The 27,612-nt window shown below is 41.8% G+C and overlaps 1 protein-coding gene across 2 annotated transcripts; it reads left to right on the top strand.

Annotated features, from left to right (window-relative positions):
- Window positions 1-1,893: 1,893 nt before the first annotated feature.
- On the top strand, window positions 1,894-26,970 carry ADGRF1 (adhesion G protein-coupled receptor F1). 2 transcript variants are annotated; one of them, XM_016212703.2, is made up of 14 exons: window positions 1,894-1,962; window positions 3,248-3,305; window positions 6,241-6,390; window positions 7,045-7,218; window positions 9,148-9,248; window positions 10,313-10,371; window positions 13,563-13,714; window positions 14,830-14,993; window positions 16,859-17,047; window positions 19,498-20,871; window positions 22,500-22,541; window positions 23,547-23,606; window positions 25,636-25,702; window positions 26,897-26,970. In XM_016212703.2, exons 1-14 carry the CDS (start codon window positions 1,894-1,896, stop codon window positions 26,968-26,970), a joined length of 2,733 nt encoding a protein of 910 aa, XP_016068189.2. The 2 variants fall into 2 exon arrangements, with proteins under 2 accessions (XP_016068189.2, XP_087673254.1); XM_087817128.1 differs by having other exon boundaries at window positions 13,554-13,714.
- Window positions 26,971-27,612: the final 642 nt, after the last annotated feature.

Here is a 27,612-nt window from a genome sequence, read left to right as displayed (position 1 = left end):
TTTACCAGGCGCCATAGAAAGAAATGTATAGTCACACACACACACACACACACACACACACACGATGGAACATGTGTATATCATGAAATAGTTCAGCTATTCAAGACAGGCCTACAGAGCAGAGCCTGGGAGTCTCCGGTCCGAAACCCTGATTGCAAGGTTAAGTTTACCATTTCCCCCTGGTCGGAAGACAGCCCAGGATACAGCCTCCAGTGTGGGAGGGGGACGAAGGCCCAGAGCATGAGAGTTTCCTCACCGCGCCCAGGACAGTCACCAGGCCTTCCAGAGCTGGGCTGGCAGCCTCAGGCCTGGACCGCAGGGGGAGAAAGAAGATTTTTCAGAGAGCAAGAGATGGAGAGAAAGAGCCATACGAGGGCCAGGCCTCCCACTAGGAAGCCACCCTGGCACAGAGTGGGGACCGGTCACACGTACGTTACCCTCTTTGAAAGCTCCAGCGCTAAGACCACGGCCCAGGCAATACCCAGGAATTCCCATGAAACATTTTCCCTGGAAGGGAAGGAAATGTGGGAAAAAGGCTGGGAAGAGCACAGCTCCCTCTGCAATGTGGCTGCCCTCCAAGAAGGTATTGGGAAATCAATTTAGACAACCCCCCCCCAAAAAAGGGAGAGAAAATAAAATAAAAACAAATAGAAAATATACAAGGGCATGTCTCAGGGAAAAATTTAAGTTCTATATCAGAAAACTGTTCAGTTATTTTATGTATATACACACATACATTCTATTATGTGTATATATGCATATACATATATAAACATGGTTTATTATGTGTGTGTGTAAATATGTATTTCTTTCTATGGGGTCTGGTCAAATATTTTGGAAAAATGCTGTTTTAGAGACAGATAGGCACCACTTTTGTAGAGCAGAACACACAGCCAGAGGGAACAGGACACAGAGCAGGTGAGTTTGGGACGCAGATCTAGGGGAATGAGGTCTGGAGCACAGGTTGCTGCCCAAAGAAAGTTAGAGCAATAGACTCAGGAGGAGTCTTGGCAAGCAGGGCGGTGGGGCACGAGAGGACAGTTTGTTGCAAATTACTACATTAATATAAAGAAGGGAATTTGCTGGATTCATTCATGATTATTTTTATGCTTAAACACTCAGGTTCTATCCTTATATCAATGGTTCTAAGAGTCCTTGGTTATTTTAATGCTCTTTTTTCCCCCCTGAGATGAAAAGGAAACCTCAGTGAAATATAAAAGGCTGATGTTAACTACTCCTAGTTGCAAAGTTAAGTAAGTCATGATTTTAAAATAGTGTAATCTACATGAATGTCTATCTGCTAATACAAAAAAGTGTTGAATGCAAACTGTAATCAAAAAATAAAACAAAAATTATTATAAATAATATTTATAGAAATCTCAGATTTGTAAATATGCAACACACATAAATAGTAATTTTTATGGGTTTTAGAATTATGAACTGAGTTTTATTCTTATTTTGGTTTATCCCTATTTTCTATTTTTCTTTTTTACAGTAAGTATGTACTACCTTTCAAAAAAACAACAAAATTATTTTTTTGAAAAAAATAAAAGTTGACCCAGAAAAACAAAAAATAACCCGTGTTTAATCAAATTTGACTACCTACAAGAGAGCTCTTGAGGAATGTTCTAGGAAGTTTGCAAAGACACAAATTTACTACTTTTCAATGGGAGTCACTGTGTCTCAGGCTGGATACATGAAATGGAGAAATAATTAAATACTTATGGCTTCCGATTGGCTCAGTTAGGTGCTACCATTGTGTGCGTTTAAAAATTTTGAGTTTGAATTACTTGTTTTTGTGCCTCAGCCTCGTGTGGTACATCCCGTCTAGCTGCAGGCTGCGAGCCCAGCTGTTCATGCTCAGTCCAGGGGAAGGAGAGGGACCAGCTGAAGATGAGAGTCCTGGTGTTGTGGCTCATCGCCTTCTTCACGGTCACCGAGGGCGGCGGTGGCTTCCTGGGGGTGAGTAGGCTGGTGACCTGTTTTCCCTCCCTATCACCTCTCCTCTCTCCTGGCGCTTCTAGAATCCATCACTCTAGGCAACCGAACCTACATAACATAATATACTTGGAATCAGAAGTTCTGGGTTCTTGTCTAAAGGTCAGCAGCATTAGCTGGGTGGCCCTGGAGCTTAGATGACCTAACTGCAAAATAAGGCTCTTGGACTGAACCATCTTGGAAATCTCTTCCAGCTCAACACATTCCCTCCTATGGCCTCCTTGACAGAGAACACGCATACAGATTGGCATTAGCAGCTCTTGGATTATCTCATCTCTCTCCATACGTTCTTTCCTGATGCTTTTATCTAGGGTCACAGTTTTAATGTTCTCTATACGCTGATGGCTCCCAAATTTATATTTCTATCTCAGGCGTCTCCCTTGAAAGCCACACTCATATCCCTACTACCTGCTTGGTATCCCCAGTTGGGTGCCCAGTGGGCCCCTCCACTTAATATGTCTCAAATTAAACTCTTCATTTTTTTTCTCACCAAACCTACTTCTCTTTTTCTGTCTCAGCAACCGGTATCACCATCTCTCCAGCTGCTTAGGCACAACATTAATTTTTATGCTTGATTTTTCTCATAATTCATATATAAACCATTGGCTCTTTTTGTTTGTTTGTTTGGTTTGGTTTTATCTTTAAAATATATCTAGAATTTAAACACTTCTCATCACCTCCATGGCTACTACCTTGATCCACACTTTCATTACCTCTCACTGATATTATTTTAATAACTCCTAAAATGCTCCCATTGTTTCTGTGCTTTTCTATTCCTAATCTGGCTGCAGGATTGAGCCTTCTAAAAAAACAGAGCCCGTCTTTCCTCTGTTCAGCATGCTCCAGGGGCTTCCCATCTCACTGAAGGGAAAGCTCAGCCTTTGCCTTAGTCTGTAGAGAGCTCCACAACCTGCAGCCCTGGGGGGACTCTCTGACCTTCCTTTCCGCCCGCTCCCCTCACCCACTCCCCTTAGCTACTCTGGCCTCCTCCCTCCACCTCCACATGCCGGGCTTGCTCTTATCCCAGGGCTTTTGCTGTTCCTTCTGCCTGGAAAATTCTTTCTCCAGGGACCCTCACTTTGCTACCTCCTTCAGGTTTGTGCTAAAGGCTTGCCTTAGTGAGACCTTCTCTTGTCACCACCCCCCCCCCCCCCCCCAGTTTGGATTCAATTCATCTGGGAAATGCAACGAGGCCTTATGAAGTACACCGTTACAAAGCCTTGCCATAATTATTTTTTCTTTTTAACAGAGACATGATGGCTTCAAAACAAAAAGAGAACTCATTGTGGATAAGAAAAAGCATCCAGGTGAGACACTGGTGCCAAGAGAGTGGGGGTCATACTCCAGCAGTGCTGCTCACTGGCACATTATTAAACACCCCAAATCTGTAAAATGAGAGTAACAGCAATACCTACAAGGAAAATATGTGCGAGGATTAAACAATATGATAAAGGCAGAGTACCCTGCACCATGCCTGGAGAGTAGCTGCTCCACGTTTTTCCTTTCCTCCCTTATCTTGATCCCACCAGTGTAATCAATGGGTGCAGCCCTCAGTCTGTGGTCTGAAATTTAATTCGTGGGTCTGTCTGATGTTTCAAGCACTGAATGTGTTTCCTCATGGAAACAGTAATGCACACAGATGGTTGTTAAGTTCCTGGGTCAGTTCACAAGCCTTTCTGTGGTGATTTTGCCAAACAACGATGTGCTAATAGTACCATAGAATTTATCACCACGTGAGGCTATGATTCTTCAGGAAAATGAAATAAAACTTTAACTTGGAATGTCATAAATGCATTTTCCCTGACAGTTATAATACAGCTGGTATTTACTGACCTGCTACTATGTGCACAGCAACATTTTATTTTATTATTATTATTTTTTAAAATTTATCTTTATTTTTTAAAATTTATCTTTATTTAAGATTTCAGAGAGAGGAAGGGAGAGGGAGAGAGTTGAAACATCAATGATGAGAGAGTCATTGATCGGCTGCCTCCTGCACCCCCCAACTGGGGATCGAGCCCACAACCCAGGCACATGCCCTGACTGGGAATTGAACCTCGATCTCCTGGATTCTAGGTCAATGCTCAATCACTGAGCCATGCCCGGCCGGGTACACAGCAATATTTTAAATGCATGAGGTGAATTAGCTGCTCATACTGACCCTCTGCATCAGGTACAACGGTCATCTTTATTTTACAGAGAGTGAAATTAAGGTGTAGAGCTACAGGGCAGGGGGTATGATTCAGACCCAGTTAGTAATCTGGCTCCACAACCAGTGCAATTAGCCCTGACAATGTGACCCAGGTCAGCCTTTCCCTCATTCCCCATTTCTTACCTGCTTGGGCAGTGGGAGTGGACCCCGGTTAGCTCCCACCACTTGGGGTGACTCCCGAGGCCTGGGCAGAGGTTTCAGTCTGCAAGGAGATGGGGAAAGTAAGCGGTGGGGCTGAGACTCTATGGGGTGAGATGGTGGGAGTTATAGCAGACAAGGGTCTATTGTAAATGTCCTGGAACGTGCCTTAGCCTCAGCTAGCTTCCTGTTACCCTCTTGATTGCTTTATGAGAGAGAAGCTTAGAGACTGAGCCAGTTGCTTTTCTCCACTGTAAATCTCCTTTCTGCTTAGCCTCACAGGGCCCCCAAGCAATGGGGCAATCTCATAAAATCTCCCCATGCCAAGCTCCCCACAAAAGCACAGTGCTGTCCTGAGAAATCTATTAGGTTTCTAAGAAATTTTATTGCCAATGGCAATAAAATGAGACCAGAATAAAAGGATGTTCACCTTTTGCCTCTTTCCCTAAGGTCCTTCACATTCTACTTTTTCTTTTTTTAAATCCTCACCTGAGGATATTTTTTCCATTGCTTTTCAGAGAGTGGAAGGAGTGGAGGGGCGGGGAGAGAAACATTGATGTGAGAGAGAAACATTGACTGGTTGTCACATTGATTGGTTGCCTCCCGCATGCACCCCAACCGGGAGGAGGGAATGACCTGAAACCGAGGTACATGGCCTTGGCCAGAATCGAACCAGAGACCCTTCAGTCCGCGGGCCAGCACTCTAACCACTGAACCAAACCGGCTAGGGCAGTCCTTCACATTCTTAATCTGGGGTCCATAGATGAGTCCGGGAGGATCTTGAAATCCCATGGTATTTCACGTGAATGTGCCTAAATGAACTCTGGGTGGGAGAAGACTCACAAGACTCTTCTCCCAGTTGAAAACACTTAAAGGCCTCTCCTTATGGAAATAAAGGTGCAGCTCAGAAATGATAAGGTGGACCTAGCGGGTATTATGATGAATGAAATAAGTCAGACAGAGAAAGAAATACCATATGATTTCACCTATAGGTGGAATCTAATGAACAAAATAAGAAAACAAACAAAATAGAAAGAGACTCAAAGATACAGAGAACAAACTGCCTGATGGGAGGGTGTGGAAGGGCTGGGTGAAAAAATGTGAAGGGATTAAGAAGTGCAGATGGGCAATTCCAAAATCGTCACGGGATGTAAAATGCAGCTTAGGGAATATAGTCAGCAACGTGATAACAATATGCAGTGTCAGGTGGGTGCAAGGCTTATTGTGATTTATCATTATGTAAGTTTACAAATGTCTAACTACTGTGCTGTACACCTGAAACTAATATAATATTAAGTGTCAACTGTAATTGAAAAAAATTTTTAAATGATAAAAAACACCCCCAACGATGGTAAGGTACAGATGAGGGTATAAAAGGACTCAAGTAAGGTTTGTTTTGTTTTGCTTTTGCATTTGATATTCATACTCAAGCTCAGCTAATTAACGCTCGTTGGAGAGGAAATGTGAGCTTGGGGGTTTTGTGTACAAGTTGCTTCAAGGAGCCCAGAGCTGGGGGCGGTGAAGGGAAGAGTAGCTAGGGTTCCTCACCTCTCCTCCCTCAGTCTTGATGCCTGAAGCTTGACTCTGATGCCTCCCGAGGAAGTGCATCGGTCAGGAGGGCGATGCAGGGGTGGGCCAGGGAGCCAGGGGCCGCTGGCCCGGCAGAAGTGAGAGGGCGGACGCATGTCAGGCGCATGTGGGGCTGTCTGCATGTGTTTGTCCCAGATGCTCATTTTTAGTCAATGTCTGGGTGAGCGGAAGCCAGTGATGAGCGGTGTGGCATCACAAATGAGCTCCAGCCTGAATCTGATGATTGCCCCATGGTTGCCGTCTCTGCCCTGCTTCTCCCCCAGCCTGAGAAAGGTAGCTTCTGACTGTCTTCATCTCTGTAGACCCAGTGCAGGAATATGAGCTGCTGCTTCAGGTGCCCTATCGAGATGCCAAGGATAAAAGAGACTTGAGGAGATTTCTGAAGCTTCTGAAGCCTCTTTCATTATGGTTCCATGGGCCAACGAAGATTATCAGAGCGAAGGCGACCACATGTAAGCCAGCTCCCTGGGGACTGAGAGTGGAAATGGTGTAGGTGGGCGTGCCAGTCAGGATGGGTTAGGTTTGCTACGGACCACAGTCATTCCTGCAACATGTGTGGCTTACAAGAATAAGTGTCTTATTTATTCTTCATGCTACATGCCCGTTGCAGGTTGCAGAGGGCCTGAGTTTGTGGTGGCCACTTGGGGACCCAGGCTGATGAATCAGACAGTATCTCAAATATACCCATTCTGAGCCCCAAAATAGGGAATGGAGCACTGGAGGGTTTGACATTGGCAGTTGAATTCTCTAACTCAGGAATGACACACACTAACTCTGCTCACAACTTATTGGTCAGAACTGTTTCATGGCCCTTCCCAACCTCAGGGGCGAGGTTATGCAATCCTGGAAGAAAGCAAGTGATACCTGGCAAACAGCACTAATGACCACAATGGGGGGCTCAGAGAAGTTAAATGATTTGTCAAAAGCAAGGGTTCTCAAAGTGTGGTGTCCAGTCCAGCAGCAGCGTAGCACCAGAGCTCCATCCTTTTAGCTTTTGATGAGAAATAGTTGGTTCAGACTTTAAGTCAGAGTCAAGGATCAGAACTCAGTGGTAGTCCCCATTTATTAACCAGGCCCCATGAAATCAAGCTCTGTTTTTTGTGCAGACTGTGGCAACCAGAATGGGCTCTTACGGTGTGCCTGTGAAGATGGCTATACCTGGTTTCCTCCTTCATGCCTCGATCCCCAGAAATGCTACCTTCACACAGCTGGATCACTCCAGACTTGTGACTGTCATCTCAATAATCTCACCCAGAGTGTCAGTTTCTGTGAGAAAACAAGTAAGCACATAAGGGTATCAGGAGGGGAGCTCTGGGCTAGGGCCTCTCCCACCCCAGCATGTGACAGAGAGGGAACTCTAGCTCCTTGACCACGTATTTCTCTGTCTCCCTGAGCAGAGCTAGTGTCTGCAGGGAGATTGAAGGGCACTGTGACATTCCCCTATAGGCCTGGCTAGACAGAGGGAGAGCTGCATTAGTGCTGAAAATTCAGAAATGCAAGTTGATGCTTGGGCACCCCTTCAACCTTGCTCCAGCTCAACTCTGCAAATCTATGCTTCTTTTGAGATTTAGCAAGATTCACTGAAATCCCAAGTCAGGGAACTAGTTGAGTAAATACAGTTTTCCTTCCTACCTTCTTTTCACCTATTTCACCAACATCAGTTTTCAGAAAAGAGAAGTCTAGAGGTATGAAAGCAAGGAGGAATGCATAGTGATTATATTGAAAGTAATTCTCAAAATTTCCAGCAAAGTACGTGTACTGAGTGCAATACCAAAACAAGACAAAATTTAAAAGCCTAGTTTTGGAAACTAGTGGAAGCTGAGGGAGCTCCTGTTGACTTAGATTTATGTTCAGTGAATGATGAGGTGAGTTAAATGATGTGGGCTCCAGGGCTTGAAAGATTTCAAGAAGTTTTCCCAAAGACTAGTTCAGGTCTCCTGAAGCTCTGGGTTTTGGCAGAGCTGAGCAAAGAGTGAGGGAGGACCTGAAATAGCCTAGTTTCCTGGATATCCCTGGCTCCCCTTCCCAGGACCACAGCAATTCAGGGTAAGGCATCGTCTATTTATTAAGCACCATCTTTATACCCAGAATGGGGGCAAATTCTGGCAGGCCACAATGAATCGTTTCTCTTGCTCTCGATGAATGAGCAGGCTACAAGGGGAGGCCAGGATGTTGACACAAGAAAGAAGACAATGTCATTTCTTCAGCAATGTTGATGAAAGCCTGCCTTTGAAAGTTGGTCCATGTCTGACCCATCTTCCAGAGACACACAGATGGAGCAGACAGGAATCACTCTCATAAAGAGCTTCCCAAAGTAGAGCAGGGACACACATACGTGAGACAAGCTCACAAATAGATGTGTAGGTGCAAGAGGCTGTAAGGGGCTATGGATAAAATCCTGCAGGAATTTAGAGAAGTTTGAATCTGGGCATCAGGGAAGGCCTTAGGAGGTGCTTTGGCTAGGCCATGAATGAAGGATAAATGAGATATGTCCATATGGAGACGGTAGATAACCTGTCCTGGGGCAGTAAAGCGCCCATGATAGGTAAGCAAGGGGTATGTTGGAGTTAGCAAGTAGTGATGTTTTGTGCTTTTTAAAATTTTTTAATAGGACAGTTTTTAAGCTCAATGCCTAGATGGGGATATATTTCAGTGGGAAGTGACTGCCTTTTAATTAATTAATTAATTATTATTATTTTTTAAAAATCCTCACCCAAGGACATGCTTAGAGAGGACTGGAGAGAAAGATAGATAGATGATAGACAGACAGATGATAGATAGATAGATAGATAAATAGATAGAGCACGAGAGGAACATCAATGTGAGAGAGAAACATGGGTTGGTTGCCTTCCATATGCTTCCTGACCTGGAATTGAACCGGCAGCCTTTCCGTGCACTGGCTGACGCTCAACCAGCTGAGCCACTCGGGCCCGGCTGACTGCCTTTTTAAATCACATATGAGTGGCCACGTGTTTTCCTGCTTATAAGGTTGTCTGGACTACCAGCACTTTCCCAAAATGTTCCAAATCCACAATGAAAAATTCTGGTTGTATGCTTCCTATATTACTTTAGGTGAACATTCCTTATAAAAATAACTGGAAAGACTGATGTTGACTAGATGGGCTCCAAGTTGTATTTCTGTAATTTTATGCTATAATAAAATCAAGCGAGTAATTTTTATATCTGTAAATTTTTTTTGTTTCCCATAGAAGTCTGGGGCACTTTCAAAATTAAAGAAAGATTTACAAAAGACCTTTTAAATTCATCTTCTGCCATATACTCCAAATATACCACTGCCATTGAAATTCAAGTAAGTACCTTCTACTTACGGCATAAGAAGCTGTTGGCTAAACATAAGCTCAGATGTTTTCAATTCAACATGTTTATCTAATACCTATTCTTAATTATTCACTTTCAACCGGTTATTACATAGTAGTTAACCACTCTGCCCACAGCTGACGTACTTTGAACATTTCCTTTCTAGGAGAGTTTAGCAGGTGAATCCTTTTCATTTCTTTTGTGTTCAGTTTTGTTCGTTTACTTGGGTCATATTATGCCAAGGCTTCTTGATTATTGCATGATCTAGGCTCAATTGTCAGCATCTGGAATTTGTTCCAGGAAGAAGCCTCACTTGTTAGAGGCTAAAGAGAGTTACAGAGCAAAAATTCTGGACTTTATAATGAAGTCACATCCAATGAGATCAGTGTGCCTCCGCCTAGGGTGAGGCTCAGGGGTGGGTCTAACTGGAGACACGCACAAATCCTTGGCAGATAGGTTTAGTTCAAGTATCTATAAACATGGCTTATTTGAGGAAGGGTAAAATACATTTTGGGTGAATTTATTATAGTATGCGGCCCCTGGCTCATCCTCGAGTCTAAGCAGTTGATTCTTCATTCTTTTATTATTTTTTTAATCTTCACCTGAGGATATTTTTTCCACTGATTTTTAGAGGGAATGAAAGGGAGGGAAGGGAGTGGGAAAGAGAGAGAGAGAGAAATATAGATGTGAGAGGGACACATGGATTGGTTGTCTCCCTCATTCACCCAGACCTGCAACCCAGGCACGTGCTCTTGACTGGGAATTGAACCAGAGACCCTTTGGTGTGTGGGCTGATGCATTAACCATTGAGCAACGCCAGCCAGGGCTGACTCTTCATTCTTTACTAGCAACCTCGAAAATAAATTGTGTGTGTACATTCTCAATGGTCACTGTAACTGTATTTTTATAATGTGCACCTACCTCCTGCTGTATCTTTTTCCCTTGCTTGGTGTTTCTGTTGGTTGATTTAGTGTCTGCATCTATGTTTTTCTTGTGTGGGGATAAAAGTCAACCTACTGCCTTTTGTTTTTTTGTTTTTGTTTTTGTTTTCCTAAGCTTAAAGAAGCATACAAAAGAATTCAAGGTTTTGAGTCAGTTCGTGTCACTCAATTTCGGTAAGTAACACAATGCCCAAATCAAGGACATCCCCAGACTTGCGAATCAGTCCTGCAAAATGCTACTGCTGTTGCCAAGTGCCTTTGACAGGTAATAGGTCAAACCAGGTCTTTGGAGTAGGATTCTTACCAAAACTAGACAAAATCTGTGATGTTTTAAAAGTCTGAAGAGGAAAGCCTATGTTCTCATGTAAATGAGCTCAGAAACTAAAATATTAAATGGCATTCTCAAACCTATGGAGCAGAGAATAGAATTGGAAACCCCCGGTAGTGGGGAAGAATTTGGAAGGAAGCAGGAGATAACTGGTATGTGTGTGTGGGAAGGAGTGAGAGGTGGGATAAGGGTTGTAGAGGGATGGATTTTCTTCTTCCATAACCATACCAGGGTATGATGTATCACTGGGAGCCAGGAGAGAGGCCTTGGGTGATATAGTATATTTTTGTGTAGATATCTTGTATACACCATAGTTCAAAACCCCGTAGTCATTGTCTACAGCAAATAAAGAGATATTTAGTAAATTGTCCTTTTGTTTATACTTTAATTCCAAAGTTATTTGGTTAGTTAGCCATGTGTGCATTGATTACCAACTATTTATAGTCTGCTTGGTAGAGGAAGTGGCTTAGAAGTCAGAGAACTTGACCTCTTATATGATTTTTACACAGTTAACTTGAACAACAGCTGTAGGGAATTTTCAACAGCATTTGCTATAAATATATTGCCCTGGACATTAACCCTTAGTTAATTATGACTTTATAATGTCTTTATAATCAAGGCTCACTGGTGTAATTTTCTTTAAAATCCAATGCTAGGAAAAACACCACTTCTTTTCTTAAATCAAGGTCTATATAATTAATCATTTCCCTGTTTGATTTTCTGTCATTTAATTCATAGACAAAATTGAAACTCAATCATAATTTTTACATTTAATATTCATATTTTCCTTTTCTGTGGTCCTGGTTTTCCATTATATTTTTAACATATATTCCATTCCATACATCTTATAAGCTATCTCCAATAATTGGTAGACAAAATCACAGTTAAGATAGGCATAAGTCTATAAAATACAACTATGCAGGTTTTTCTCTTGACTATATGATTGAAATTCTCACTTCCTCAGTTTATTTATTTGTTGAACAAGACTGTTAACACTTGTGGAATCTGATTTAACCTCATTAACTCAAATGAAATAATGCAGGAAAATACTTTGTAAAGAATATAAAAGGGCCACATCAATACAAAGATACTATGACCATTACTACATAAAAAGGTATTTTGATTTATTTATATGCTGTGAGTGGTGATTCAATGTAGTGATTAAGAATTTGAGCGTTGATGTGTCAGAGATTCTAATTCACCAATTAGTGATTAAAAATTATCTGACTCAACTTCTCTTTGGGACTCAGCTCCCTTATCTATGAAATGGGGATAATACAGCGTTTACCTCATCAAGTTCCTGCAGAATTAGCTTAATTAATACATGTAATCTCACTTGCTTTCATGACTTCAAACACCGTCTGTAAGCTGATGGTTTCTAAGTGTATTGCTTGAGCTTGGCCTCTTTCCTAAACTTCAGACCCCAAAATCCACTTGCCTATTACCATCTACACTTGATTTTCTAGTAGGCGTGTCAAACATAATGTGTCAAAAATGGGGGCCCTCCAACTCTCCTCCTCAAAACCTTCAACCTACTTCTCCCATCTCGATTACAGCGATACCATTTTCTCTGTTGGACAGACCCAAACCCTGGAGTCACCCTTTAACTTTTTACTGCGGTATAATTTACATTTAGTGATATGCTCTAACTTTAAAATACAGATTAATAAACTCTCATAAATGGTGCAGGTGGGGGAAGTTATGGGGGGTAAATGGTGATGAAAACAATAAATTAAAAAAAATGATTTGTTACAGTAAAAAAAAAAAAAGAAATTAAATAAACTCTGACAAATGCTTGTACAAGTTACCTCCTATCAACACAAAACATTTTCATCATCTCCAAAGTTCCCTTGTGCCGCCTTCCAGCCAATCTCCATGTCCACTCTACCCCTACCAGAAATAACCACTGATCTTATCCCAATCAGCATAGGCTAGTTTTGCTTATTCCAGAACTGCACATAAATGGAATCACCCAGTATACAGTATTTGTGTGTCTAGCTTCTTTCGCTCAGCTTAAATGTCTTTGAGGTTCATTCTTGTTTTTTCGAGTATCAGTGCTTCCTTCCTTTTCATTGCCCAGTAATACTCCATTGTATGAATATACTACAACTGGTCCATTCCTTGCAGTCATCCTTGACTGATTTCTTTCTCCGATGCCTGAAAGATGCTCCATTAGCAATTCCTATGACTCAGTCTTCAAATACAAGATGAATCTGACCACTTCTCCCAAAAGCACCTAAGTTCTTGTTATTGTCTCCTTTCCTAATTAGCCTTTCTGCTTCCCTGCTTGCCTCCCTTCCATCTATTTTCTATACAGCAGCCAGGGTGATGAATTTAAACAATAAATCTGATGATGTCCTCTGTGATCTGGTTCCTGGCTACTTCTCCAACATCATCTCCTACCCATTTCTCTCTCTCTTGCCCATTGAACATTAGTTACACTAGTCTTTTCTTTTTTCCCTTCTTTATTTTTCCTTCTAACTTAAATTGATTTTATTCAACTCTTCATTTACTCTCACCCAGGGTTCTTAAAATCCACATTGAAATATTTAGGCATCAAGAAGCAATCCCAATTCTTAACCTGACACCTAGTCTTTAAATTTGTCACACTCGCGGGCGTTTTCCTGCCTCAGGCCCTTTGCATGTGCTGGCACGCCACACCAATGGTCTTTGCATCACTGGCCTTTCCTTCTCATTATTCAGGCCTCAGCTGCAAAGACCCTCTGCACAGAGAAGCCTTTTCTGACCAGTCTTATTTAAAGTGGACCCGTATCTCCCAGCTATTCTTATCACTGCTCCTGTCTCCCATAACACTTAACAAAAAACAATATATATTACATGATCATATAAATGCTTGTATAGAGAGGCTACTTGTTTCTTATTTATCTTGCCCCCTTCTCTAGAATAGAAGCTCCATGAGAGCAGGGGCCAAATCTGTCTGATTTATTCCTGTGGACCCCACGCTGAGTATACACAGAGTAGGCCCTGAGTGACTGGATACATGAATCTCACTTTTCTTTCCACATAATCATTCAAGAGGCAGAAGCATCGTTGCTGGATATGAAGTCGTTGGCTCCAGCAGCACATCTGAGCTGCTGTCAGCCGTTGAACAGGCGGCCGAGGAGGCTGAGGGAGGCCTTCAGAAGCTGTTTCCACTGGAAGATGACTCTTTCAGAGTGTTCGGAAAAGGTAACACGAAATTCCCACCCTCTGCTCAGGTTAGGGGAGACCTTTAATTAGTCGCTCATTCGTGCCTTTAGGAGGCACATTGGAGAGGTTTCTGATACAGGATTATTCTAAGACTGACCTTCAGCAGAAACAGGCAGCTGCTTATGGTGAAGCTCAATCTCAGCCGGCTAGTTCAGCTCCTTGCTGATCTGAGATCTGATCTCCACTGTAAATGTTGTGGAAGACTGATCTCCCTCAGGCTATGATGGAATGATTCAGCAATAGTTTACTGGTATACATGTCGAAATATCTCTGGGCAGACAATATTCCTGAGTATAATTCAAGGAACCAAGGAAAGAATGTGTATATTCAGGTCTTTCACATTCACACAAACACACAGAGACACAAACACACACACTACTTCTTTTCTTCAGGTATTTTTCTCCCATTTTACTTGTTTACATTCAATCTTAAACCTCTCCTCTCAAAATCTGTGTCACTTTCAACAACACTTTTTCAACAAATATTTACTAAGTGTTTAAAGTGTCTAGGCACTTAGGACACAGCAATGGGGAAAACCAACCAAAAAACACAGCTCATTTAATGTCCCTTCCTCCGAGTCCCAGTCATGGGAAGACTATATTATTAAAAGGCAGCTGCAAGAGTAACTAGTGTCTGGTCACAATGTGAGTAGCCTTTAACTGGGTACAAAGTAGGACATATCACCCACAAATGGCAACTGCCCACTTTTTAACCATATTGTTATTGCTTTGCTCCATAGTGTTTTGAAGATTTTTCTGGTTTTCTAGCACTCCCTTAAAGGGTAAAAATATTTCACACCATGTCTTATTTTCACCTAATACATATTAGTTGATAACCCACTAAAAGTAAGATTGTTGGCAAAGATCAGACCCCTGGAGGGAGAAGGGCCAGTCTCAGGGAGGGTAGGGCATGAGAAAGGAGGGAAGGGTGCTGATAGGGATGAACGTGGGCATCAAAGACAACCTTCTCCTACTCCTGAATTTTGCTGAGCATTGTCTCTGGAAATATGATTTCTAAAGCACAGCTATATGATTTATAGAGAGTGCCAGGACACTCAGAGACATTTTCCCCTCTCTGTTTCCATTCTCTTCCAGTTCAGTGTAACAGTGTTGTCTTTGGATTTGGATTTAAGAATGATGAATATACTCTTCCCTGTAGCAGCGGCTATACCGGGAACATCACAGCCAAGTGCCAGCCCTCCGGGTGGCAAGTCACGAGGGAGACATGCGTGCTCTCTCAGCTGGAAGAACTGAAGAAGGTAAAGCATTTCCACCTTGCAGGCTTGCCCTGGTTTTGAGTTTCACAGTGGGCACTTCCCACTGAGCATGGCTAGGCCGAGGGTAAAACATATCCAATTGTCCCATTTGTAAATACACAGACCATGAGGGTGGCATCAGACCCTGGTAAACCCAAGGAGTGTGGGCATGAGTAGCAGCATCTAGGTGGCAGCTAAGAAGGTTAGAAAGTGTCAGAGTTGATGGTTTTGGTGGAGAGGGGTGCTGCAACTGAGTGAATCAATGCTGAATAAGTCTGCACTAGATGGTAGGACAACAACTAAGCTGGCCGCAGAAGCTCAGAAAGCCTGAGAATCAAGGATCCAAGTGCAGATGTGAGTCAAAAGTTATGGACTTAGTGCAAGCGAGAATGTACACACATCAGAAACCAGGGCAGGCTTGGGGTCAGACAAAGGTGAGTCATATAGAACAATAGAACTGCAATGGACCTTAAGAGTCGTCTGGTTCATCAAACTCCTTTTATAGATTAGGAAGTGAAAGACTAAGGGGCTAACAGTTTGTCCCTCTGGTAGTAATAGTGCTGAACTAGAAACATGGCCCCTATGGCCCTGCCGGGCGTGGGTCAGCGGTTGAGCATTGACCTGGGATCCAGGCGATCGGGGTTCGATTCTTTGTCAGGGCACATGCCCCGGTTGTGGGCTCGATCAATGACTCTCTCATCATTGATGTTTCTGTCTCTCTCTCTCCCTCTGCTTTCTTCTCTCTGAGATCAATAAAGATATATTTAAAAAAAGAAAAAAAGAAACATGGCCCTTTGATTCCCAGTCCAGGGCTATGACTTTCACACGATGTTCTCTTTGGAAGGTTCAAGTACTTAAGACAAGGCAGCTAGATTGAGTCAAATGGTGAGGAATTAGAACACAAGCCATAGGAAAGAGGGACTCCAAGACCAGTTCACAGGCACTGTTCTGCAAACAGTTCTCCATATTGAGCAGAACTTCTGTCCCAGCCAGAGACGCTGCTACTGCAGTAGGAACCTCAGAATGGTATTTGTTAAAGGACTGCGGAATGTTCACTTCTCCCTCTTGGGACCCCAGTTTCCTCATCTGTAAAGTGGGGAGGGAGAATGGACCAGATGGCACTATATTCCCTGTACTCTATCCTTGCTCTTGCCTTCTTTACCTCTGTTATGGAGATGGACCATGTCTATGTGAGGACGTGAGGGTGAAGGCAGGCAGATCCCAGGTGCCCTGAGTAGAGAACAGCGCTGTCCGCCAAGAAGAGCAAAAAGGAAAACATATAGGATCTGAGTTCCTTTGTTTTGACCGAAAAAGAATATCCCTTCTTGGCTGCCTTCCAAGCTAACCCAGAGTGGTGGCAACAGATGGGAGCTTCAAGGAAGAAGTAAAATTCCAAATGCAGTGACCAAGTGTAGTCAGATCTCCATGTACGTCCCTCTGTCTTCCCGTCTTACAAGGATTTCTCAGTATAGTATAGTGACTATAATAGGATTTAGTGTTGCTTCCTAGCTGGGTACTGTGTATACAGTCACTGAATCTCACTGAACATCAGTTTCTGTATAATTAGGATAATAATTTATACAAAAATGATTTTAATAAATCTCTTCAAGTTTCAATTTCGTTAATTATACCTCCCTCAAAAGGTAGTGTAAGGATTAAATCAATAAATCCCTAGTAAAGCATTTAGCCCAGAATAACAGCTCTGAAATATAGAAAGCACTGAGTCACAGCCATTGTTATCATTGTTATAAAACATCCTACATTATAATGCACCATACACATGTTAGTGATGTAGCCGAGAATTCTGATTTAAATTGGATGAAAAACAAGCACATGTTTTTTTAGAACTTAACCCTTTTAATTTCTAGAATTTCAGTGTGATTGCAAAGAATGCCACTGAGGTAGCCGTGTCATCCTTGGTGCGAAATCTTTCAGTCATCATTCAGCAAAACCCATCAACCACAGCTGGGAATCTGGCTTCCGTGGTGTCTATTCTGGGCAGCGTCTCATCTCTGTCACTGGCTAGCCATTTCGGGGTCTCCAATTCAACAATGGAGGTATGGTCTTGCCTGTGCTTGAAGGGCCTTCTTTATTTATTATTATTATTTAAAAAATTGTTTTAATTATTCAATTTCAGTTGATATTCAATATTATATTAGTTTCAGGTGTATAGCATAGTGGTTAGACATTTATACAATTTAAAAAGTGATCTCCCCGATAAGCCTAGTGCCCATCTGACACCATACATAGTTATTACAATATTATTACTATATTCCCTGCGGTGTATTTTACATACCTGTGACTATTTTGTAACTGTCAATTTGTACTTCTTAATTCCTTCACCTTTTTTACCCAATCTCCTAAACCCCCTCCCATCTGACAGTCATCAGTTTGTTCTCTATATCTATGAGTTTGTTCCTGTTTTGTTTGTTCATTTATTTTGTTATTTAGATTCCACAAATAAGTGAAATTATATGGTATTTGTCTTTCTCTGACTTATTTCACTTAGCATAATATTTTCTAGGTCCTTCCATGTTGTTGCAAATGTTAAGATTTCATTCTTTTTTATGACCAAAGTAATATTCCATTTTATATATGTACCACATCTTCTTTATCCTACCATCTTTTGATGGACACTTAGGTTGCTTCCATATCTTCACTATTGTAAATAATGTTGCAATGAACATAGGGATTCATATATCTTTCAAATTAGTGTTTTGGATTTCTTCAGATATATACTCAGAAGTGTGATTGCTGGGTCATATGACAGTTCTATTGTTAACTTTTTGAGGAACCTTCATACTGTTTTCCATAGTGGCTGCACCAATTTGCAATCCCACCAACTGTGCATAAGGGTTTTGAAGGGCCCACTTTAATGCTCTACCTCATAGGAGGAATGACAAAAGACTGAGTTGAAGGGGAACTGTTGAAAAAGATTGAAGAGTCATGTAATATTCTTTGTGTGATTTTTACTGCTTCCTCTGCCGTGTACAAGGAACTCAAGGGATCAATTGTGTGAGTTCACAGTAACAGGGAGTGTCCTGTAGGCAGGCCAGCTGGGCAGCACCTGGCTTAGAGGAAGGGATGAGTCTCTGCAGCCGACGACACTGTGTGACACAGGTGCCAACTCTTTAATATCTGTTTGCAGTCTGCAGTTCTTTCCTGTGGCCAAAAACTCTGACTTTAGTTGTGTATACTTTAAGAACTTCCTTTTTTTTTTACTGGAAATTCATGCTTTGGTTGGGATTTTTAAAAATTAAATTAAAACTACAGAAATAAGACTTGATTACTAAAAGAAATGCAAATAAGCAAAAAGAAAAGAATAATCTGCTCTGCCAAGAATAGACACTGCTTACATTTTAGGTATCTCATTAATGCCTGGAAGAAGGACAAGTGAACATGTAGCAGGTACTCAATAAATAGTTATTAAGTAAATATCCTTCCAAACATTTTGGATCTATCCATTTTGTTAGAGTATATAATATTTTGCAGAATTGGATTATATAATGTATAATGTTACATAATCACACAATTATACTTAACTATATAAAGTGACCATTATGTCAGAAATGACACTAAATATGAATAAGTTAAACTCCCGAATCAAAGAAAAGGTGCTCAGATTCTTTTTTAAAGTTTGACCATGTGTTGTTTGCAAGAGACCAACTAAGACAAAATGACATAAAAAGTCTAAATATTAATTAAAGAGCAAAACAGAGCAGGCAAACACAAACCAAAAGAAGATAGAGGTTCCTGGAGACAGCAGAAGTGAGGTATGGGGTTTTGGGCAGGAAAACATAGAGGGCTAGGTTAGGGTAATACTGGTACAGAATGACAAACACTTGGGGCAGAATACCTGGGAACCAGAGCCCCAAGAAAGACAGAGGATCGGGAGGCACAAAGTGGCCATTTTCAAACACTGGTTTGGAAAAGAAATCTCTCAAACTAAGACTGACCCTTAACACCGACAATTCAATACTTCCTTGCGTTTGCCTCCAGTTTTTAAGGATTTTTACTTTACATTCTGTCCTCTATTAAACAAAAATAATAAATACACATGAATTAAAACTTGAATGTCCGTGACATGGATTTATAACTTCTGATGTTAGCAGAACAAGCATAACATGGGAAAGCAGTTAACAGTCATGTCACACTCTGAGCTGAGGAGTAATGGGGTCACGTTTGCTATTTCTGGAGAAGGAAATGCACATTACTGCAGCCCAGCTGCAGGATTCTTTGTCATCCATGCTGAAACCTCTGTGTGCCCATGAATGCCCCAGGGTGATCACCCTGAAACTTACATGATCCCGTTGACCCAAGTTTCTTAACCCAAAGCTTCCACTGTGCAGAGCAACTGAGCTTAATTTCACTGTTGAGTTTTAATGTGGTCCTCAACTGAGCCGATTCTCAGGGCAATTTTTCTATACTTAGTACTAATGGCTGGCCACTGTCAGTCCTCTTACCTGTTTCTTCAAAATACAAACTGACTCTCACCTTTGCATTTCAGGATGTCATCAGTATAGCTGACCACATCCTTAATTCAACATCAGTGACCAACTGGACAGTATTAATGCAGGAAGAAAAGCACGCCGGCTCACAGTTACTAGAGACACTGGAAAACATCAGCGTTCTGGTACCTCCAACAGCTCTGCCTCTGAATTTTTCTCGGGAATTCATTAACTGGAAAGGGACTCCAGTGTCTGAAAGCCAACATAAGACAGGTTACAGCTATCAGACTGAAATGTTCCCCCAAAATACCTCCATTCCCATCAGAGGTGATGTGTTAATTGGGTCGGACCAATTCCAGGGGTCCCTTCCAGAAACTATCATTAGCATGGCCTCGTTGACGTTGGGGAACATTCTACCCATGACCAAAATTGGAAATGCTCAGGTCAACGGGCCCGTGATATCCACAGTTATCCAAAACTATTCCATAAATGAAGTTTTCCTGATTTTTTCCAAGATAGAGTCAAACCTGAGCCAGCCTCATTGTGTGTTTTGGGATTTCAGTCATTTGCAGTGGAACGATGCGGGCTGCCACCTAGTGAATGAAACTCCAGACATAGTGATGTGCCGGTGTACTCACCTGACTTCGTTCTCCATGCTGATGTCACCCTTTGTCCCCCCTGCCATCATTCCGGTTGTGAAATGGATCACCTTTGTGGGGCTGGGCGTCTCCATTGGAAGTCTCACTCTATGCCTCATCATTGAGGCTCTGTTTTGGAAGCAGGTCAAGAAAAACCAAACCTCGCACACCCGTCATATTTGCATGGTCAACATATCCCTGTGCCTCCTGATTGCTGATGTGTGGTTCATTGTTGCTGCCACCGTGGACGCCACGGCGAGCCCTTCTGGGGTCTGCCTAGCTGCTGTGTTCTTGACACACTTTTTCTACCTCTCCTTGTTCTTTTGGATGCTCACGCTCGGCCTCCTGCTGGCTTACCGGGTCGTCCTCGTGTTCCATCACCTGGCCATGCCCTTGATGATGGTTGTTGGGTTCTGCCTGGGCTATGGGTGTCCTCTCATTATATCTATCATCACCATTGCAGTCACACAACCTAGCGATAGCTACAGAAGGAAAGACGTGTGCTGGCTCAACTGGTCTGGTGGGAGCAAACCCCTCTTGGCCCTCGCGGTTCCCGCACTGACTATCGTGGCTGTGAATTTGGTGGTGGTGCTCTTAGTTCTCACGAAGCTCTGGAGGCCCGCAGTTGGAGAGAGACTGAGTCAGGACAACAAGGTCACCGTCATCCGCATGGGGAAGGGCCTGCTCATTCTGACCCCTCTGCTGGGCCTCACCTGGGGCTTTGGCATAGGAGTAATGGTGGACAGCCAGAATCTGGCTTGGCATGTCATTTTTGCATTGCTCAATGCATTCCAGGTAAGAGTCCAATAGGAATCCCCTATCATGCCATCAGGTGACTGGGGTCATTATAGAGAACTGAGGTTGGTAAGACAACGCTAGAGGCTATCTTATCTCCCTGCCTCCAGCAGGACTGCAACCAAAATTGCCTGGCAACGGTGAATAGGAAAAAAAAAAAAAAAGATCCATTTTCCCCACAGTTGCTGTCATATTGAAGCAGAATATTAGACTTGTTCAGTAATCCACCGCAGGGTTTGAATTCTGCTCGGCTTCACAGAGCTAACGTTGATCTCTCTTGCTGCCAACTCAGTTCTCCTCTGGCGCAGAGCTCTGTGAGAGCGCACAGGGAAAGGGGAATAAATCCAGAGTCCTTGTTGACTCTGAATGGTGCAAAGGTAGTCCCCAGAGTGCGACAGAGCAGAAGCTGGCACACCGCAGCCAGCGCTGTTCTTGCAAGAAATGTTTTATTGGAACAGAGCCACACCCGTGTGTTTGCAAAGGATCTGTGGCTGTTTTTCTTACACCAGCGGAGTTCAGCAGTTGTAACAGAGGCTGCGTGACGTTTAAAACCTAAATATTTACTATCTGGCTCTTTAGAGCACAAGTTTGCCCACCTGTGCTGCGAAGAATGGGTTTTACATGCCCCAGTAGGAGAGTTTGGAGAGCAGATGGACAGAGCAATCCTCAGGTTTTGATGAATCTGGAAGAGAGCCTTCCGTCCTGGTTCAGTGACGGTTTGCTGGGTCACCTCTGCACGGTGACTCAGGGACTTAGGATGGTGGGTAAACCTCAGGAGTTAAATAGGTCTGGGCTCAACTATGTCAGGTTATCAACAGTGTGGCCTGTAGCAAATTATTCATTCTCTTTGTCCCTCAGTGCTCCCATCTGTTAGACAGGGATAATGTTATTACTTATATCACAGAGTAAATACAAGGGTCAAATGAGATAGTTTAGCATTTACAGCAGGACCTGGCACATAGGAAATGCTCAATAGGTGTCTCCTAAAAGCACCTGGCTCTTCACTCACATTAGCAGGGAACCTTTAGGTGGTGACACAGATGGCAACCATGGACAGCATGCACTTAATGGCGACAGGTTCAGGGAGCTTCTGTCGAGGGCAGGCCCGTGGTGATGTCTGAGGGTGCTCTGCCTGAGAGGAGGATTTCAAGGTCCAAGAAAGCCTCTGCCAAGGCTTCCCCAAGGGCCGGGCTTGGTGGAATGGGTGCTCACAGAGGTCAGCTCCCTCCACGTGGCCTTAGGGTGGGACCGCAGTGCCTCTGCCCTCACAGCTGCTTAGCAAATGCTCACTTAACGCCTGTCCTAAGGAAAGGCTAAGCGAGAGAAGCAAATGGAAGGTATTTGTATTGGGTTTAGGATGACACAAAGGGGAAAACGAAGTTCCGCGTGCATCTAAAACGTTATTCACTCAATAATTTATTTATTTATACATTCGATTAAAAAATATTTTGAGCACTTTGTGCCACGTCAGGCATTGTGGCAGTCACATGGTGTCCTTTTCTTCAAGGGGCCCAGAGTCCAGCAAGGAGACAACTTCAGTGTTGGATGTATAATAGAACATAGTGTTGCAAATGGTTTCTCTTCTGGGAAAGATAAAACATGTTATTTATTCTTTTTTTTTTTTTAAGGGTTTTTTCATCTTATGTTTTGGAATGCTCTTGGATAGTAAGGTACGTGTATTTATTTTTCTCTTTATCTCTTATCCCAGGCATCTAACCTTCCCCTTCAGGTCTGAGGCCCTTATTCATATAGAAAAGCCTAGATTATGGGTACTTTTGTAATAGAATTCTGTAATTTTACAAAAGGCAGGCTCAGTCAGGAGACAAAGGAACTAAATACTCCCTGCTGATCATAAGTTACATAGAACTAATCACAACCTATAATGTGACATTATAGAAAGAAAAGGAAAAGTGTTTTTACTTTTAATTTTTGTACTTTCAATTATGGTTTGGCAGTAATTAAAGAGCAAAAGTACTTTCTTTAAGGGTGAATTCCCTTTTGGTCCTTTCATTTATCCATTTACTTAGAATATACTGAAAGATATATCTACTTCTATATTTCTGGAGTTTTATATAGTACATAGCTTCTAAAATTAAATAACCTAAAAAGGATGACCAATGTAAGTAAAAGATAATAGAAAAAATTTAAATAAACTTCTTTTATTATTTTTTCCCCAACCATTAAGCAATTTTGTTGAGAGAGTTAAATAAGCTAATCGATGTCGGCTTTGCTTTAATAAGAATGTAAGAATATTTTATAATTAACACGATTGTTGCACATGCGCAAAACTGCTAATTACAAAGAAGCAATTTGCAGTTCTTGATTGGCCTAAATAATTCTCTCGTTTGTACAAATCACATGGTTAGGAAACACTTCCCTTCAAAGATAAACTTCAGTTTAGCAATTATTGCCAATCACTAATGCCTAGAATCTGAATTATCATGGCTTTCGGTACTGTTGTTCTTTGTTTCATTCTAGATTTGTTTATAGGTGAAGAAAATAAATCAAAGAAGTAAAAGAAGATAAATTCTTTCATCAGATGCCCACGCTTATAGCTTGATTAGCTTCCAGGAAATACTACTATTAAACGACAGTTTCCGTCTGCAGTTTTGTTCTTGATTTGCCTGTGTGTGATTGTATATGTGCATCTCAGCATTTCTCTGTTGCCCTTACAGCTGCGACAACTGCTGTTCAACAAGTTGTCTCCTTTAAGTTCTTTGAAGCAACCGTCAAAGGTAATTATCTCACACTGCAGTGCATCCAAGGCACGAACTTCCAGTTTTCCATTTCTTTTCCCCCGCCCCACAGAAAGACCACTTTTGCATAAAACCCTAGAGTTTCTGTCACCATTATATTCTGGTTATCTGTCACAGTGTCCAGCACATGGTCATACTAACTAAGGAGCTGAGTGAGGAAGGAAATGAATGAATGAATGAATGAATGAATGGGCATGGACAGCTTCAAGGACGCTCAGGCATCCAGGTCTGTGAGTGCTATTGTGAGCAAATACCTTTAAACAATATCATTTGCTTTCGTCTGACTTGTCTCCCAGCAGCTAGAGTCGGTAAGGACTTTTTCTCTACCTGACTTTTTGACTCTCCTATAGACTATTTTTCCTTCTCCAGAAAACTAAAAGGTGACATCTTGACTAACATCTAATATATAAAATGCGGTCCCGAATCTTCTCTCTTAGGCTGGTATAACTGACTTTGTCCCATGCAGTTTTAGCTTTTAAGTCTACAAGCTGACATTTGCATGGAAACAGATGATCCCTGTTTCACTCTTTGCCACAAAAGTGAAATTCATATAAGAAGAACATACTTAGAAACAAAGTACTTGCATCCATATTTTGTACTTTTTAAAAAGTATGTTTTTATTGATTTTAAAGAGAGATGGAGAGAGAGAGAGAAACATCGATTGGCTGCCTCCTGCACACCCCCTACTGGGGATCGAGCCCACAACCCGGGCATGGGCCCAGACCAGGAATTGAACTGGCAACCTCTCTATGTACGGGACGACACTCAACCAACTGAGCCACACTGGCCAGGGCCATATTTTGTACTTTTGAAGTTAATTTAGACTTTCATTTGTCAGCCAAATATTGAGGGTCTTTCAGAAAAGTTTCCAAAATAGAGATTTCTGCGTTTGATAAAAATCTACTGACTTAAGTGCATGGAAACTTACATGGATGTTTAGAGATTTTTATAAGGGACAACATAACCTTCTGAAATAACAAACAGTGAGGAAATTAACCTAGGACCTTAAACATTTTTCCTGAGTTTGCATTTCATAGCAGATGGTAAAACACTGCTGTAAAATAGGGATCAGTGGCCCATGGGCAGGTAGAACTGCCTTGTATTTCTTTCTTTTTATTAGCATTATATTAATATACATTTATGAACTCTGAATTCTAGAAAATCAGTTCTTTGGGTTGAAGCTTTCAGACACTTCTCATTCCTATGTCTATGATATTATTTTTTCAGAGCTTGATGTGGGGTAATCACTTTTATATTTCAATGAAAGTCAGGAAACTATCACTGGGCTGTGTGCTGCATAAAAGAACCTATTTCTCCTATCCTGATTTAGCTTCCTCGTGACATGAACTGTAGCAAGAAATGGAGCTTATTCCTTTCGATATTTGTGGCGTCTCAAATAGTGTCTGGCAAACAAGAGCAGTCAATATGAGATGTTAAATGAATGAATGAATGAATGAGAAAAGAACATAATGTATCTTAACACTTTTACCTTTCCCAGTAAGTGCATGCTGTTTATTTTAAATATTTTAGTTCAGTGTGATAATGTAATTAAAATTTTTTAAATTCTGTGTAGTCTCTGCACCAGTGACGGAACATTATTCACAAAGACATTTGAATACTAAGTGAAAGGAGAGTAAAGCAAAGCTTTACTGGAGACCGTTTTTACTAGAAGTTTTGTTTTCCCTTCCGTAGGGTCTAGTGACAAACATTTGAACCAAGAAATGTAAGCATGGGCATGAAAAAGGACAGCGTCTCCTTTAGAATGGTTTTTTAGTCTATTGTTAGAAGTCCTAAGCATATACAGGAACAAAACTCACTTAGAAATAAGTTCTTGGGCATTTTAAATTGATGAAAGCAGAATGAAGAAGTGAGTTCTCTAACTTCTTGAAAGGAGACCGATGCACTAGGTAGATGGAATAAAGGATTGTGAATAGCACCAAGGAGTCAGGAACTGTATACCATCGCCAAAGGACGCTATTAATGTCCAAATAATTTTTCTTTTGTGCAGCAAATCTCATCAGAATTATCTCCCAGACCCCAATTTGCCAAGTCTTTCAACCCGCTGCAGCATAGAGGTGAGTGGCAATAAAGCAAAGGACATAAAAGATAGGAAGAGAGATACTATGAACACATCATATAAGGTAAACTCAATAGTGACTTTTAAAAAATTCATGTGGGAAGCATGAGAGTATCAGCCAGCTGTGTATCCGGAGTTCATCTGAATGGTGCTCAGGGATGTTGGGGATTCTACACTTGCGGAGATCAGCATTTTCTTAATTAGACAGTATATAAATCTGTGACATTGATCATTGAGGACAGGGGTGAAGGAGTGTGGTTAGACTGACATCAGTCGTGTCCTTATTAGAGATCACTCCTTTTGTGCCAGCTGCTGAGCAGTGGGCATGGGCCAGGTGCCTGTGCCTTAGTGTTGGGCATATCCCCCTCCCTATAGGGTTCCTGGAAAAGGAAGAGCCACCATCTGCTATGGGGAAGAGGGCACTGTCCCCTCTGCCTATGACATGTCTTGTTCCTATGCTCATATATTGGCTGTTGAGAGTGTCAATGATATTCAGCTCCCAGAAGGCTGATATTTAAGCGCTGCAAATAGTTGCAGTATCCCTGGAGAAGAAGGGAGCCTGCAGCATCCAGGCCTAGGAGGAGACATTGCCAAGTTCAGTTGAAGTCATACTTAAGAGTCCCATTTCATGTTAAAATTATATTAGTACCTGACTAAGGTAGGGAAACGGGCAACTCATTTCAGAGTCCAATCAAAATTATTTGAATTCGGTCTCCAGATGAAGTTCAAGAGCCTGAACTTGAGAAGACACTTCCCTTCCAAAATGTTTAATGTGCTCATCCAGAAGCCATGGGTCCCATCGCTGCCACCGACTAGCCCCAGTGCTTTTTACAAACCTCTTTACCTTTTAAAATTTTGTCCCTCATCAGTAAAATGTAAAACACTAAGAGATCACTAAGGCTCCTTCCGGCAATAACATTCTGTGGTCTCAAATCTACTTTATCCCATTTCCCAGAAATATCTGAAAAACATGATGCTTCTCCTGTCAAATGAGAGATGTCTGACAAATGCCAGTTTCTGTGGCATTAATAAAATGCTGTTCCTGTTGACCGGCTACATTCTAGATTTTTCGCTACTGTGTTCCTAAAACTGTCCAGAGTTGTGAGGAATTGCACAGGCTTCTTTTCATTTTGGTCTTGTGCTTGATTCCAGCCTAGTAGCCAGAATTCTAACCCTCTTTTTCCTCTCTTAGGCACTTATGCGTTTTCTCATACTGGAGAGTCCTCAAATGACATCATGCTAACTCAGTTTTTATCGACTGAATAAGGCTGGGAACCATAAAATCAAGAAAAAAATTTTTTGGAACAACTTGACATTTAGAGCTAAATGTCAGTGAAGAAATTAGCTCAATATTAGATGGAATTTTCTGATTTAAAAGTCTGGGGATAAAAGAAGGAGGTTTCATCAACTTCATCACTGTCCTCTTAACTTCTATGAAATGGAAAGATTGATTTTCATGTGGTTTGATTCAAAGGAATTGTTACATAAAGGTAGAAGAGTAGGTTGTGTTGGAAATTATGTCAGTTGTACTAGCCTCTCTCTACCATAAGCTATGGTGTCCTCTTTTCATAAAATAGCATCATTCATATGGCATTTCCAACCTGAATAGCAGTAAGAAAATTTCATGAAATTGCCTTAGGTGAATTGATGGACTATGTTCACTTACCAAAAAGTTACTGGTATAAATTTCCTAAGAAAAGTCATTTCCCTTCCAAATCTTCCAGTTGGATCTTATGCTTATTTTTGCTTTTTAGGCTCAGTTATGTAACTTTGAAAGTTAATCAGAAATAAAGTGAAAACTTCCATTTCCTATCTAAAGCAGTATTTTTCAGTGTACAAGGCACTTTCATCCAGTCCCCAATTCAGTGAAGTGAGGTGTGCTGCAGGCCTGGCACAGGGTGAGGACAT

Source organism: Miniopterus natalensis, chromosome 5 (genome assembly GCF_054644295.1).
Source record: "Miniopterus natalensis isolate mMinNat1 chromosome 5, mMinNat1.hap1, whole genome shotgun sequence".
In the NCBI taxonomy this organism is placed as follows: Eukaryota; Metazoa; Chordata; class Mammalia; order Chiroptera; family Miniopteridae; genus Miniopterus; species Miniopterus natalensis.
The sequence above is the reverse complement of the archived record's forward strand: the minus strand, read 5'-3'. Positions and strand labels throughout refer to the sequence as shown.

Excerpts from the sequence above, each read along its gene's own strand:
- ADGRF1 (XM_087817128.1), top strand. The coding sequence starts at position 1,894 with ATGAGAGTCCTGGTGTTGTGGCTCATCGCCTTCTTCACGGTCACCGAG. Across the intron at positions 9,249-10,312 it reads CCACTGCCATTGAAATTCAA|CTTAAAGAAGCATACAAAAG; the intron begins GTAAGTACCTTC and ends TGTTTTCCTAAG. Across the intron at positions 20,872-22,499 it reads CATTGCTCAATGCATTCCAG|GGTTTTTTCATCTTATGTTT; the intron begins GTAAGAGTCCAA and ends TTTTTTTTTAAG.